This window comes from Oreochromis aureus, linkage group 14 (genome assembly GCF_013358895.1).
Source record: "Oreochromis aureus strain Israel breed Guangdong linkage group 14, ZZ_aureus, whole genome shotgun sequence".
Lineage (NCBI taxonomy): Eukaryota > Metazoa > Chordata > Actinopteri > Cichliformes > Cichlidae > Oreochromis > Oreochromis aureus.
This window is the reverse complement of record NC_052955.1, coordinates 23,564,578-23,579,232: the sequence shown is the minus strand read 5'-3', so window position 1 is coordinate 23,579,232 and position 14,655 is coordinate 23,564,578. Positions and strand designations below refer to the sequence as shown.

General features: G+C 40.0%; 1 protein-coding gene across 2 annotated transcripts in view; it reads left to right on the top strand.

Annotated features, from left to right (window-relative positions):
* The window catches only part of LOC120432907 (metabotropic glutamate receptor 5-like), a 29,288-nt gene that overhangs the window by 10,706 nt on the left and 3,927 nt on the right, over positions 1-14,655 (top strand). The window contains exons 5-7 of one of the 2 annotated variants that reach the window (XR_005608185.1): positions 4,925-4,999; positions 5,425-5,599; positions 7,072-7,211. Coding sequence is in view for 1 of the 2 variants with exons in the window: in XM_039598292.1 (XP_039454226.1) it covers positions 4,925-4,999; positions 5,425-5,599; positions 7,072-7,135 (314 nt within the window). In the remaining variant the exon portion in view is untranslated. Of the gene's footprint in view, positions 1-4,924; positions 5,000-5,424; positions 5,600-7,071; positions 7,691-14,655 lie in introns of those variants that run through there. The other variant, XM_039598292.1, reaches the window with a different exon arrangement.

The window sequence follows — 14,655 nt, the reverse complement described above, 5'->3', positions numbered from 1 at the left end:
CTTCAAACGCCCAAGTACCTTAACAAAAGCTGATTTAAATGTATCACATAGGCCACTGCTATTAACAGAGAATTAGTAGAACATCATTATATAGCCTTCCTTTGGTCACTTTAACCACAGATGCTAAAGGTGAATTATGGCAGGAACTGTAACGTAACGTAACACCTCAGATATATCGTGTTCCAAAACATTTGATGAAATAGCATCAAGAGAATTGAAAGGTCAGTTGCATGGAGCATATATTAAAAAAATATTTCATAAATGACCTTTTAATTTAGCTGATGTCTGTCGGACAGTGGCAGAAACACTGGCAGTTCTTGGAATAAAGCCTTTGTAGAGCACCTTGGGGAGACCTGCCTATAACTGAAGATGCTTATCTGCATCACTAAATGCTGTGGAGGGAAAGGGACCCTCGTTTTACCGTCAGCGTTTTCCTAATGCACCGTCCGCCATTGATCACATGTGTTTCACACGATGATCACAATAGGTTGCGAGTCCAACAACTCACTTGCTGTTCATTGTGTGACTTTAATCAGCCAGAATCATCATTATCATCCTTCACTACACCGAGTTTACCATTTCTTTGTTGCACTCTTTCTCTGCGGCCTTCATCTCCCATTTCTCTCTGTGTTCCTCTGTTCACCTCAATCCAATTCAGCTGAATGGGTTTTATTGGCATGATATTTGACATGTGTCACCCCGCCACGCTGAAACAGAAGTTGATCAATGTCTCAATAAATCAAGATGTCAACCTTCCCTCCACCTCTTGCTCTGTAGCCACACTACCGTTTTGTCTTTTCTCATTTCTTTCTCCTGTTTGTCTTTATTGGCTCATTTGATCATAGCACTGCAGATTCTCCCTCTGCCTCTCATCCTCTGTGTTTTGTCTTCCTCTCTGTTCTCGTCGTCCTCCTTTCTGCCATTGTGTCTCTCACTCACACTCTGGAACAAAACATGGTCCTTGTCTATTTAACTCCTGTGCCTTTTTAGGATTGAGGAAGAGGAAAGTAGGAGGGGTTAGAAAGGGCAGTGTAGAGAAAGGTTTAATGAATGGACAAGAAGGGAAAAAAAGTGTTGCCTAAGGGTGAAGATTCAAAGAAGGACAGTTTCTGGATGGGTCCCCAAACAACAACAATGGCTTGTGGTTTAATGAGCATGGGGTCACAAGACTGCATCTACTCAAATTGGCTTGTCCTCGGGTTTCAGAACTCATGTTCAGGGAATCAATTTAATGGCTTCTGTTAAGACAGATAGTAGTTTGCCAAACATCCTTCAGACCAGGCGCTATGAAGAGGGACTAACTACATGGTCATTAAAGGGGAGACATGTCTGACCTATATGCTTTTAATGGGAATTAACGATTGTTGGTTTGCAACAAAATGAAGCTGTGTATGAGGAGAAAGATGCCTAACATTTCCACTGACCACAGGCAGACCTGCAGACCCAAATTCCTGATGAGAACAGCTTTTCCACTTTCCTCAGTCCATTTTAAATGAGCTTTGGCTCCGACACCAGTGTTCCCTGTTCATGTTCACATGTGGTTTCTTCTTTGCATTATAGACCTTTAACCTGCATTTTGGATGCCACAGTGAATTGTGTTCAGACAGTGATTTCTGGAAATGTTCCATAACAGAATCATGCCTGTTTCTAATGCAGTGCTGCCTGAGGGCCCAAAGATTCTGAGCATTAAATATGGATTTTGGGGGGTTGTCCCTTGTGCACAGAGATTTCTTCAGATTCCTGGAATCTTTTGATGATATTATATGCTGTAGATGATGAGATATTATAAGTTTGTACAGTTTTATATTGAAGATTATTATTCACAGTAGGCAGAGCTGTTTGCAGATTGATGATCCTCTGCCCATCTTTACATCTGAGAAACCCTGCCTCTCTAAGATGCATTTTTAATACCCGATCATGTTACTGAACTGTTGACTGTTAACACAATTTTTTTTTTTTTTTTGAATTATAAAATTATTTGTTGCCCCTGTCCAAATTTGTGTTGCTGCTATCAAATATTTTTTTAATTAAATACTAAAATGTCTCATTTTGGACATTTGTTTTCTCTGGTCTACTGTGTAGGTTTATGGGTTTTGCACATCTGAAATGTTTTGAAACTGGGTTTGTATGACATTGAATCTTTTTGGTGTGCATTTCCTGGAGTGGTAACACCTCAAATCTCAGATATTTCTCCACAACTGTACATACCAGTTGTGTGTTAGGTTCAATTTAAAATCATATCACTTTCACAAAGAACGAGAAACCTACAGTGTGATTTGCAGGGCTCCAGTTTTTGCATTTGTCATTAACTTCACACCTACTTATTAATTCCTTACAATTATATTGAAATAGATGCATTAAGCTCCATCACTCCACCAGAAGTGATGCCAGGCTTGGAATCAAAATGCATCCCAGTGTTGGCCAGAAAGTTTCCCTGACAGACAAATGAATTTGGGAACCAGTACAGAGGAAGAGAAGACCGCTACCAGTTGCAGCCCTTTTATGCGTGTGGGCTGGCTTTTGTTTGGGAATGGTGGGAGCAAAAGTGTGTTTGTTTGACAGTGTGTTAGCATTGTTGAGTAGAACCGAGACAGTGAGAGGCAGAAAAAGAGAGATAAAGAGAACCACGGCAACTTTACTGAAAGAGAAAAAGAGAGAGGGCGAGATGTCTCACACATAAATCCCTGTTGAGTCCTGAGTGAAGTAGGTTACAAGCTTTATCGATTTTGATGATGGTAACTGTGTGTGTGTGCGTGCGTGCGTGCGCGATGTGTGTGTGTGTGTGTGTGTGTGTGTGTGTGTGTGTGCCAAAGGATGGTCTGCACCATCTGTCTCCCACTCCTCTCACTGAGACACTAATTACAGGACTTTACACTTCACTCCACCACACTGACTGGGCTGACTGTAGACAGACACACACGCGCGCACACACACACACACACACACACACACACACACACACACACACACACACACACACACACACACACACACACACACACACACACACACACACACACACACACACAGCGAGATCAACAGTGGTCTGGGACTGTGGGACCGCTTCTAATTTCTGTATAATTTTTCTCTTCCTCGTTTCTCCCTTGACCTCTTCTTTTTCCTCCTCATCCATTTATGTGCTGCACAGATCAATGATACATAATTAGGTTGCATTCTGTTACAAACAGACAGGAAGGAACAAACATTAGATAAAAAGAGGGGGGTTTGATCTTTTCTTCAATCAACATTGAGAAAGGAAGGAGATAAGAGGGAAGAGGAGGAAAAATTAGAGAGGGGAATCCTATCATGTTCTTTGCCAGTGTGTACAACCCTTCATTAGCATAAATTCCAGGTCACCCACTTTCTCTGGCAAAGAAAGGGGTGCCACAGTGGGGAGATGCTTTCTCTGACACAAATTTCAGCATGCAGGCATCTATCTATCTACAGTTAAGTCCACAATTTGTTGGACAAAGACAAAGACAAACACCACCACACTGAATTTTAAATGAGACAATCAAGTTGTGAATGACAAAAGTGAAACGGTTTTTAATCAGGATGTAGCATCAAGCCAGTTAAACTAATGCAATATTTATCTGGCCAGTTAAGTAGGAGTGGTTAATCACTTTCGGCTGTTGGGGTTAATGAAATTAAGAGCAGGTACACTAGAGGGGCAACAGTGAGACAACCCCTAAAGCAGGAAAGGTGTTACAGCTGGAGGCCACTGATGTTTTTTCCCCTGCGCCTCTTTTTGGACTAGTTTTTCACTAGTTTTAGCTTTTAGCTAGGGTCAGTGTCACTACTGGTATCACGAGGCGATACGTGGACGCTACAGAGGTTGCACAGGTAGTACAATAAAATATCTCTGACCAACAAATCAGAAACAGACTTCATCCTATAGGGAGCCCTGTACTCACTGCCCTGCACTGTGTAGTCTGATTAGCATTTGCATAGAATACCAGAAATGGCAGGTCCACCACCAGTGCCCTGTGCTTTTCAAAGATGAGCGGAGGTTCACCCTGAGCCATGGAGAAGTCGTGGAGAACGTAACATCGTTCAGCATTGATGGTATGTCAGTGATGGTCTGGGGAGGCATATCCATGGAGGGATGCACAAAACCTTTTCCAGCTAGGCAACGCTACCCTGACTGCCATTAGGTATTGTGATGAAATGCTTAGATCCATCGTCAGACCCTACGGTGGTGTAGCAGGTCCAGGGTTCCTCCTGGTGCACAACAATGCCCGGCCTCATATGGTGAGAGTATACAGGCAGTTCCATGGGAAACTGATGCTATTGACAAGCCCCCATGATTGCCTGACCTAAATCAATGTTTCAGTCTATTCAGTACCACCAGACTGGACCAGGGCACCAGCGATGCCATTATTAGTCTAAAAAGCCCATCAAATTGACATGGAAAAACTTAATGAGTGGGAAAAATCAATAGTCTGGTACATTTTTAAACGGAGGGAATGATATGGCCAGCTCAGCAACATCAGGTGAAAGGTGCCAAAATCTGTCTGTCTGGTAGTGAACCCTATAGAGGTTGCATGAGTCTATTGAATCCGATATTAAGTGATCTTTAATCATCATTGATCTGCCAATTCCCTACCACAAAATCTGTGTGATGGCTTACTCTGTCCATGCAACCCATTATTTCACTTGGATTTCCAGTAGAGAGAATCTATCAGAAGTGGACTCTCAACTGCTGTGAGATAAATGTGAGAAAGGGCAACTTTGGGCAATGTCTAGACTTGATTCTCCTGACATTTTCCCAAGTTCCTGTGTGGAATAGTTCATCTATCTCTCTATGTGCTTCCATCTGTCGACACAGACACATTTTCCTCTCCTTTTAAAAAAAGTTGTTTAAGTAATTCTGCCTCAAAACTGAACTAATTAAAAACGTCACCTTTTATTTTTGTATTTCTAGGGAACTATGGTGAAAGTGGGATGGGGGCGTTCAAGGACATGGCAGCCAAGGAGGGCATCTGTATCGCCCACTCTGGTAAGAGACGCAGGTCAAAATAGCCACAGTGAAGTCAACTGTTTGCGTCATAAACATTATTTAAAAAATTATTAGACAGGAAAAGGCTTGCTGGAATTTTAGTTAGTATATAGTTTAGTACTGATTCAAAAGCAATAGAACAGAAGTGCATCACCCACATAAAGTGCTGCTTAGCATTAGGAAGGGCATTACCATCTCTACTGTGTCGTACACCTAATGCTGTCAACACAAACAGCCTGTTAAACAAAAGTTAAAATTACTTTAAAGTTCAGCTTAATTCTAAATAAACAGGAATAGTATTTTTTCAATGAAGGTGAGATTGTAAGTCATTGTGTTGTTCATTTTTAAATTTCTTCTATCTATAAATGTTTACATTGTGAGTAGCACATGAGAATCACAGAACTGTGTTTGGATTTGTGTGACAGGGAAAATCTGGAGCAATGCCGGAGAGCAGAGCTTTGATCGGCTGCTGGAGAGACTGAGGGCCCATCTGCCTAAGGCTAGAGTAGTGGCATGTTTCTGTGAAGGCATGACTGTCCGAAATATCCTCATGGCTATGAGACGCCAGGGACTGGTTGGAGAGTTTCTTCTCATCGGCAGGTTAGTGGGGCTAAATGTGTACTCTATAACATGCAACTCACTGTGTTTTTGGTACTGGAGGTTCCTTTGTGCGGTTTGTATGAAAATAAAAACACAGCTATTTAGTTGATCAGTGGATCAATCTTTATTTAAATATTTTGTTAAAAATAATATTTTAAGCATTTCTTTCTAGAAAAAATGCTTAAATGCTGTTTGATATTTTCAAATTATTTTTTTCATGAATGTGTTTGGTCTGCTGGTAAAAGAAGACATTTAGTGATTTCATGTTGCACTGTTGGATGGTTTTGTGATGTTTTTTGCATGTTCGGAGGTCAACTGACTGATGTAACTGAAAATAAAAAAAATAATCAGAACTTTAAGTGTCAATAACAACCACTATAGCCACAGTTGTGAACATTTAATAAGAGCCCATCTGGTAAATATATACTTTCAGCTAGTCTCTGCTCTGCTCTGTTTTTGGTTTTTGTTTTTTTGCATAAAATGTGCATGCTGCTGCTGATGAATAGACTTCAAAGCCCAGTCTGTGCTTCAAAGTAGCAACAACCTGGTTTTTGACTAGCAGTGCTGCACACATCCCCAGCTGGTTGTGACTGATTGAACTGTATATATCTATAATAATAATAATAATAATGATAATAATAATAATAATGATAATAATAATAATAATAATAATAATAATAATAATAATAATAATAATAATAATAATAATAATAATGGTAATAATAATAATTATAATAAATGAATGTGTCTTTTGCAATTTTGAAACATAAGCTTAATGCAAACGGCTGAACTGAGTCGGACGGATAAAGACTTTGTTACAAAATTCTAGAAACTGAATTAAAAACTGATGCATTTCATTAATGCAGCTCTGTCTCTGCCACAGACAGGGGTGAAGGCTGCAGGAAATGATTAGATGCTGTAACAGCCATTTTCTAAGTCTTGTTGGAGGTATTTCTTAGAAAAGCTGCCTTCCTTTTTAAATAAAATAATATCAGCAGTTAATAATAAATGAACGGACAAACCCAAAAAGCCAGTTTATGGAAAAGCTACATTATTGCATCAGGAGTGGTGATAAACACTCAGTATATACAGCTAGAGACATTGTCGTGTACAGTATGCACTGACATTTTTTTATATGAGGTCGTTTTCACGTAAAGCTCCATTTCTGTGTGGATGAATTGATATGCAGAAAGAAAAACTTTCCAAATCAACAGTTTTTACCTACATCTGTATATGTGTGTGTGTGGCTACACACGTCTGTATGAAAGTTGCTTCTAAGTCTCTCGAGTTTCGGTTGCCATGCCAACTGTTGATTAACATAAGATGAATAATGATTTTAGCACCTATGCCAGCCAGTGTGCAAAGAGGAAATACAATAGCTTTTTGCATATACTGGAAACAACATGATGGGATTGCCTTTAAAATGACACAAGTGTAACTGGTTCCAACTCTGTTCTACTTTTCCCCCCCAGTGATCTCTGCTGTTTCACTAAATCATCATGCCCTGCATCATATTTGTTGTCATCACCACCTTGATGCTCATTACCATCTTACTCATCATCATCATTATCCTCCTCATCAACATCATCATCATCGTCGCTGTCTGTATGAGGTAAAGTCTACTGTACTGAGTCTGCAATTAGAGATTGAAGTGAGAGAGAGAGAACGATCATGAAGCAGGCAGACATTTTCTGTCCTCGCAGAATTAAAGGACTTAATCAGTCGTAACTTTGATGCACTGTCAGGGGAGAAGTTCTTTGTTAGGTCTGACTATGTATGATATAAAGAGTTTAATGGATAATTTCCACAGAACCTCCAGGGGAAAAAAAAAAAAAATTAACAGTGACAAAAGGCCTCATTCACAAACTGTGCATGCAAAAGTTTAACATACAAATTTGTGATTAATCAATGTTTCTTTGCCCGAATTTGGTCACGCTCTGCTGGATATCATGATTATCCACAAATGATAAAGTCAGGCTGTCTTAGAAAATGGGAAACACGTGTAAGAAAATGCCTATATTTAAACAGGATTCACAAAAAAGGCCTGAATTAAACCACTGTGTTACTAGTGCATTAAATAACAATGAAAATGACCCAATAATCCTAGCTGGATATTGTCATTTTCACTATAATGTCTTGACAAATACCTGCTTACTGATGTTTGTCCAGTAACTGAAGCGAGTCTGTTGTTTTTTTCCTCCATCGCGTTCTTTTCTCTTCATCTGTTCAAGTTTAGTTTAATTCTTTTGTTTGGATTTGATTCACTGACATACACAAGTGAGGAAAAAAAAGTCAGTTGTGGGACATCACTATGGTGTCATAAGTCACAATTACATCGTCGTCATCTCCGTTTTAGCAACTTCAAAGAGAACAGAAGAGTTATTCTTCACTCAGCAGAAGTTATCAGGACTAAAAATCAGCCAGTCTGTTTTGATTTGGTCAATTAATTAAAAACCAGCTTTCCTTAGGAATCACTATCATAAATGAACTGTAGTTGTAAATTGGAGATGGTCACGGGTGGGCGCCCTGCTAACTGGAGGTCTGTGAAAGGAGCTTCTGATTAATCCAGTTGGGGAGACAGGTGTATAATGCAGGATAATTAGATTACCGCAGAATCACAAAGATGATGATAAAGCGGGTTTATGGAGGGCAAATGAGCATGGAATACCACAAGATCTCTGGATCTCCAGGGTCCATATTTATACTGTTTAAATAAGCCAAGTGCCACATGAAATACAAGCATTTAATCTGAGTAAATTGGTGGTCTGTAATTTATCCCTCACTGTGCCATTATCTCTAATATTGTCTGGTTCATTAATTCCACGTCTTTTTCTTTTTCTGATTTAGTAAAATCAGCATGAATCTGCTTCTGCTGTTAGTTGTCTTCATCAGTCCCCCCCGATGCAACTTAATGTATAGTATGTAACCTTATTGCAGACATTAGTAGAAGCCCTTCACATTTTAAGACTGTTCTACATCTAGGCTCAGCTCCTACATCAACAGTGTACAGTTTGCATATAACATTGTATTTGTTACAAACTCCTCAGTGCAGTAGTTTTGCAACAACTTGAAATTTAGATTTTGCCAATTTTATGAACCCTCAATGGTTGCTTTGTTTAAGTGCTTTTCTGATTTTATATTTTTTATCTTCTTCCCTCTTGAAATAATCTTAACACACACATCAGGTCCTGGGGCTCACTATCACATCGCAAGAACACTAATGTCTCACACACACGCACCCATAGGCAGCGTAATGTGGACCCAGAGATTCTCCTTCCTGCATCTGAATATGTTTATTGCTTCTCTTCTATAATTCCTTATGGTGCCAGAGGGCTACAAGCCCATTAATGAATAGCTGGGCTGAGAAAAATATCTATATCCACACGGGACACGTAGATACCCCCGCACACTCAATGCAATAACATAAATGCAGGTTCTGTCGTAGCATCAGTTTTTCTCTCTGTCAACTTAATAGCCTCCTATTTGTCTTCAAGTAAAACACCATCTCCTTTATGAAGTCTGATGAAGTCTTTTTAGTGACAGCGAGAGATAAATCAGTTTCAGCCGCCACTTTAGTGAGATTTTCTGCATTTTATGGTCGGCTATTATACTTTGATATGTCTCCTGCTCAAGCACTGCTTCTCAGTTACCTGTTACGCCGCATTTCAGGGAAGCGTTAGTAACAATGTGCACATTATTTCTCACAAAGTAAATGTAAAAAAACCCATAGAGAATATTTGGTTAGAAAGTAAAAATGCAAATGCTTCAACTACAAAATGTGTTTAAAACCAGTACATGGAAATTTTTGAAGGCTGCAGTGCTGCAGGGAATTACTGTGTCAGCCAACGTGTAACCAGTGCTGGCTTGTCTGTATTTCCATAAGAGGCAGACTCTCTGACTCTGCTGAAGAGGCTCATATACTGCTGAATGAATTGAAAGTGAATAGTTTGAATCAAAAAGTCAAAAAGCAGAGTCTCTCTGGAGATCATCCCGCATGAGTCTGCACCCCTTCTGCCTGCTGTTGCCATGGAAATATCCCCAGCCATATTTGGATGAATCCAGCATAGCAGCTGGGGTGATATGTGGCGCATGCGCATGTGTTTATGTGAATGGCTATGTGAATGCGTGGGTGCATCTATATATATGTGTGTGTTTGGCTGTCAGTAAGTGTGTTTGTATTCTGAGGTTTTCTGTGGCCTGACATGATCTCTGCCTCTGTTGGAAGAAGGGCTTATACATATGTATTTATGGCTATTTTAGTTAATTTCTTACACACAACGCTTTGACTTCCATACATCTTTTGTCCAGAAACGTCCCCACAGGTCTAAATACTCTTTCTCCTTTCTTATCATCTCTCCATTCACTCTTTTTGTACCACCAACTTATGACTCTATCTTGTCATCTTCCACTCTCTGCTGCTTTATTTTCTTCCCATGAATCCAGCTGCTTGCATTTTTCAGAGATTAACAGCGTGATGTATACCTATCAAGCACAGCATCGTAACCACCTGCCCAATATTGTGTAGGTCCCACTAGAGAACAGCTCTGACAGTGGTATCCTTTGATGCCCGGCACCAGGACGTTGTGAGAGGAGTGCATGGTCTGCAGTCAGGTTTGGTTGGGTGCTGCATGGCGCTGGTAACACCAGGATCCAAGCTTTCAAAGCAGAACATTGCTTTGTAACAACATGATCAACTTTAAACAGTTTACAGTGGTTTTTATGTTGTGGCTGATCAGTGCACGGAGGCCCTGCAGTGTCGCACTTCACACCCCAGCTGTGGGCTAAGGCCCAACATTCCTGTGTTTTAGACTGAGAGAAATTGGAGAAAAAAAATCTCATGGTAAAACGTTTGAGTGACTCAAAGCAGCCTGCTTTCAGAATTGGTTTTTAGTGGGTTGTGCACCTGTATAGTCGTGAGATGAGGCCAAAGACATAGTGAGGGCAGAGAAAGGAATCAGAGCGAGGAGGGGAAGAAGCAATTCAGAAAGAAGAAGGGAGACTGTGATTGAAGAGAGGAGAGATTAGCAGATCAGGGCAGAGAGCAGACAGTGTGTGTGTGTCACATTCGTATATCAGGGTATAAAAGATTTCTTGTCGCACATAAGCAGCAAATCTCTCAGTAGGAATGTAATTTACGCATCACTGCTGCGCTTTGGATACATCTGCCCTTACAAACACACAGATTTACATGTGGACACCCGCAGGTGCTGATCGGCACACTCATACTGTACAAGCGCAGGTTTCAGTCTGTTAGTGGTTATGGAGCTGTGTAATGTTTTCTAGTATCATGTTAATTAACCCTTGATTAAAACAAGAGCCGTTTCATGTAATTTAATTGGCGAAACGATAGAAATTAATTCTGCTGTTTCTTTTTAAAGCTTTGCAATAAAAGACTGATGACAATTAGGCACGAGGGAATATGTCGTAACGAATGATCGAAGGATGAAAATGGGGGAGAGGGAGAGTTTTTTCGTGTGCATTGCCACGTGTGTGATTATGCGTCATTAGTGTTTATTTTCCTCCGCTGTGTGTAAATGTGCATGCATGCAGCTGCGTGTGACAGTGAGTGATCTCCCTGTGGTGTACTGACGGTTTCCGGAGGTTCACCGATAGATGCATTTTAACTGAATATAGGCATGTAAACACGTACTGTGTGTTCTTATAACCCAGTATAAAGTGTTGGCATGGGTGTAAATTGGATTTAAAAATTTAACACTGGAAAGCTGTGCTAATGACTCAACATTCGAGGCATCAGGAGCATCTAGCTTTGAATTAATCTCTATCAGACACTTTTAATTAAAAAAAAATAGACTGTTCCTTGGAGCAGTGAAGATGTCCATCTGTATATGAAATGTGAATCTTTAACCAGTGCTCTAATTTCAGTAATTTGAATTTGCAGAAAACACTAAAAGCTTGTCTGTAGAGAGCTGAGGCCTGGTTCTTTCATCCATTAATTTGTTATTTTATGCAGTTTGTTCTTGCTGAACATTCAGTTCAATAGGTTTTCTAACAGAAAAATAAATTGCAGTAATGTGCAGTAATGTGTAAAAGTCTTGTGACACCTTTCATTTCTTTATATTTTGCTAGGAAAACGAGAAATGGTTGCAGTGATTCATTGAAATTTGCTAATATGCATGGAAATATATTAGATAAAGCAAAAGTAGAGATGTGGAATTCTAATGAGCTTGAAAGTCAATATTTGGTATGACTACCTTTTGTTAAACTTGGGGAACATGGCGTTGTTTTTGTAGCCATTTTTCTCGTTTTCAGGTTTCAAAAATCGCAGTTTTAATTTTCATGAATGAGACGCTCTCATGACTCATCGAGTGACGCTACTGACCAGCCAATCGGTTGCATGCAGTCTGACGACATCACAATTTAGAACCTGCTCGGATCGCTTGGAACTCCAAGGAATTAAAAAAGTACCTGCTAAAAGGTACTATGACCTAATGGAAAACCCTGAAAACCATGCTGAGTCGATCTGAGTAGATACTAATGGAAAAAGGGCTACGACGATCCCAGACTGTTTCCATAATGTTGAGGTTTGGGCTCTGTGAAGGTCAATCCATGACTGATAGTGTTGCCTTGTGTGTTCTTTCTATCCAGGTGTGCTTTTATTGCTTCGGCAGTGTGTTTGGGATCACTGTCATGGTGAAAAATTAAACTGCTGTCAATCAGATGCTTTCCAGATAGTTTGACAAGATTCCCAACACCACTGGTTGAAAGACCCATCTTGTTTTACAGATGACTGTAGAAATCCACTGTTGTAACTTTCTTCTGACCTCCTCTGTACTTACTGGATGAAAATTTTCAGATTAGGATGCATTTTCTGTCCAGTTATTGTGTAATTTGGCACAACTCAGTCTTTTCTCCCTGTTTCCCTTCCTTAAGAATGGCTTCTTGACAGCCACCCTTCCACTGAGACCATGCATTTCAGAGGCTTCACTGAACAGTAGATGGCTCAACTGAAGAGTCAGATGTATTTCTCAGGTCATCTGTCAGGTCTTTTCTGGATTGTTCCCCATTTCTTAAGGACACAAATTTCACATACTGTTTATCTGCTGTTGATTTGTTTTTTAGGCCTAACAATTCTTTTTTTGTCCTCCACTTGTTCGGATTCCTTAATTTCTTTAAGGAGACATGCCAAGATTCTGGCAAACAACTCTTTGGGAATCGCCAAATAGTATTTTATGTCTGCTAAAATGTCTTCTTCGGCATTTTTCATAGATTAAACAAGTAGGAACAAATGAGGTGTTTTTGCAACAGGCTGCTAATAACAAACATAAAGATATAATTTAATTTTTTTCCTAAGTAGTCTTTTATGTGTAGACATAACCCTGCTTCACCCCTCATGTCAGGTGCCTATTATATTGGAGATTATGTATCGGAATTTCAGGAGGAGGACCACGCCTCCAAACACGCTCCTTCCGGCTGTCATCTATATAGGTTCCCCCAGTTCTGCAAGCTGATCATTCTCGTTTACGTGCCCCACTGTTTCTGCCTCCTTGTTCTCCATTCTTCAACCTCTTCACTTCTATTTAGTACATGGGGATCTGCCAGGACCGGGAGCCATCGCCAGTCCCCTTCAAGGCCTTCCCCAAACCGCAGCTCACTTCATGTCAAAGCATTCACTTTTTCCTACTACAACGCTGTCAAACCTAAAATGAGGACGTGGGTCCAGCTAGTGAATTAAGAAAAAATGCAGTGTTTGTGGCTTAACAAACCTTTACATTAACACTAGCTAGCAATGGTTCAGGTCTAGCTAACAGGTATTCCTTTAATACTGCTTAAAAAAAGAATAACAACAATAATCCACACAGCTTGTTATTGGACAAATATGCACATTTGTAGAAACATCTTTCACAATATTTGAATTTTTTAAACAAGCATCCCGTTTTCATCACTGTTCCTGACATTCTTTTGTTGTAACACATCAAAAGTTTCCCTGTGAATTTGACAATGGAAGAAATTCATAAAGCAAAGAGCCTTGGATCTTTTCATTCAGTGGTGTCAAAAGTGTCAACTACATATCAAAGAGCTCTGGCAGAAGGTGTATGACTTCACTTTATAAACTCCAATAAAACTCTGCCTTAGCTTCCATTTTCTGTTGTCAGTTTGGGTGAAGTCCGCTAAGACAGCCGATCAAAAGGCTGTTGCATGAAACTACCCGACATCACAGAATTCTTTATTCAACTCACACACTGTTCCCTGTCTTTATCTGTCTGTCTCTACCTGCTTCTTTCCTTGGCCGGCTTGCTTCCTTCCCTCTTTGTCATGCTCCTCACTTTTTGACACTTTCTTTGTGCCCTGCTTTTATATTCTCTGTCTGGGTTTTTCTCATGAATGAATTTTGTGAGTTGAGTAGAAACACTTAAAGCCATATCAAGGACAGCAGCTTCATTGTTGTTCAGTATGACGCCTGAAATTGAAAACCTGCCATTCTAGGGACATTTTGCAGCCACAGACACACCTAGCCTATTTGCAGTTATTCGGCTGTGATGCAGGGTGATGCTTCTACAAAAACAAACTTGTCAAGACTCAAGTTTTACTCATGAACTAATTCTGATTAGTGACAATCTACACTTTCTGCTTTTACCATTACACCCGGTGAAAATTACAGTCTGCACCTGCTAAAATCGAAGGCTGTCTGAAGACTTTGCACATCGCTCTTTTGCTTATAACAGAGGAAAAAAACAGAAATTTACCACATTGGCTGATTTTCCAGCCAATGTGTCAAAACAGATTAATTTACTACTGCATACATTTTCACACTAACATTCAAATGTACACAATTCTTGAAGTGTATAGCACAAGTGTCTCCCACAGAAAGAGGGAAAAATACAGTGGAGTCTGGTTACAAAGGATAAGTGTAAATACCAAAAAAAGTAAATAAGACATACTAGATAAAATACCTTGGCACTGGTTTCAGACACCCAGGGTAATCACAAAGTAAATCCTTGAACTCACCACTTTGTTAGGTAGGCCTGTTCAGCTGATCGTTAACACAAATTTCAGCCACATGGCTACAACTCAGTGCATTTAGACATTGCCCGGAC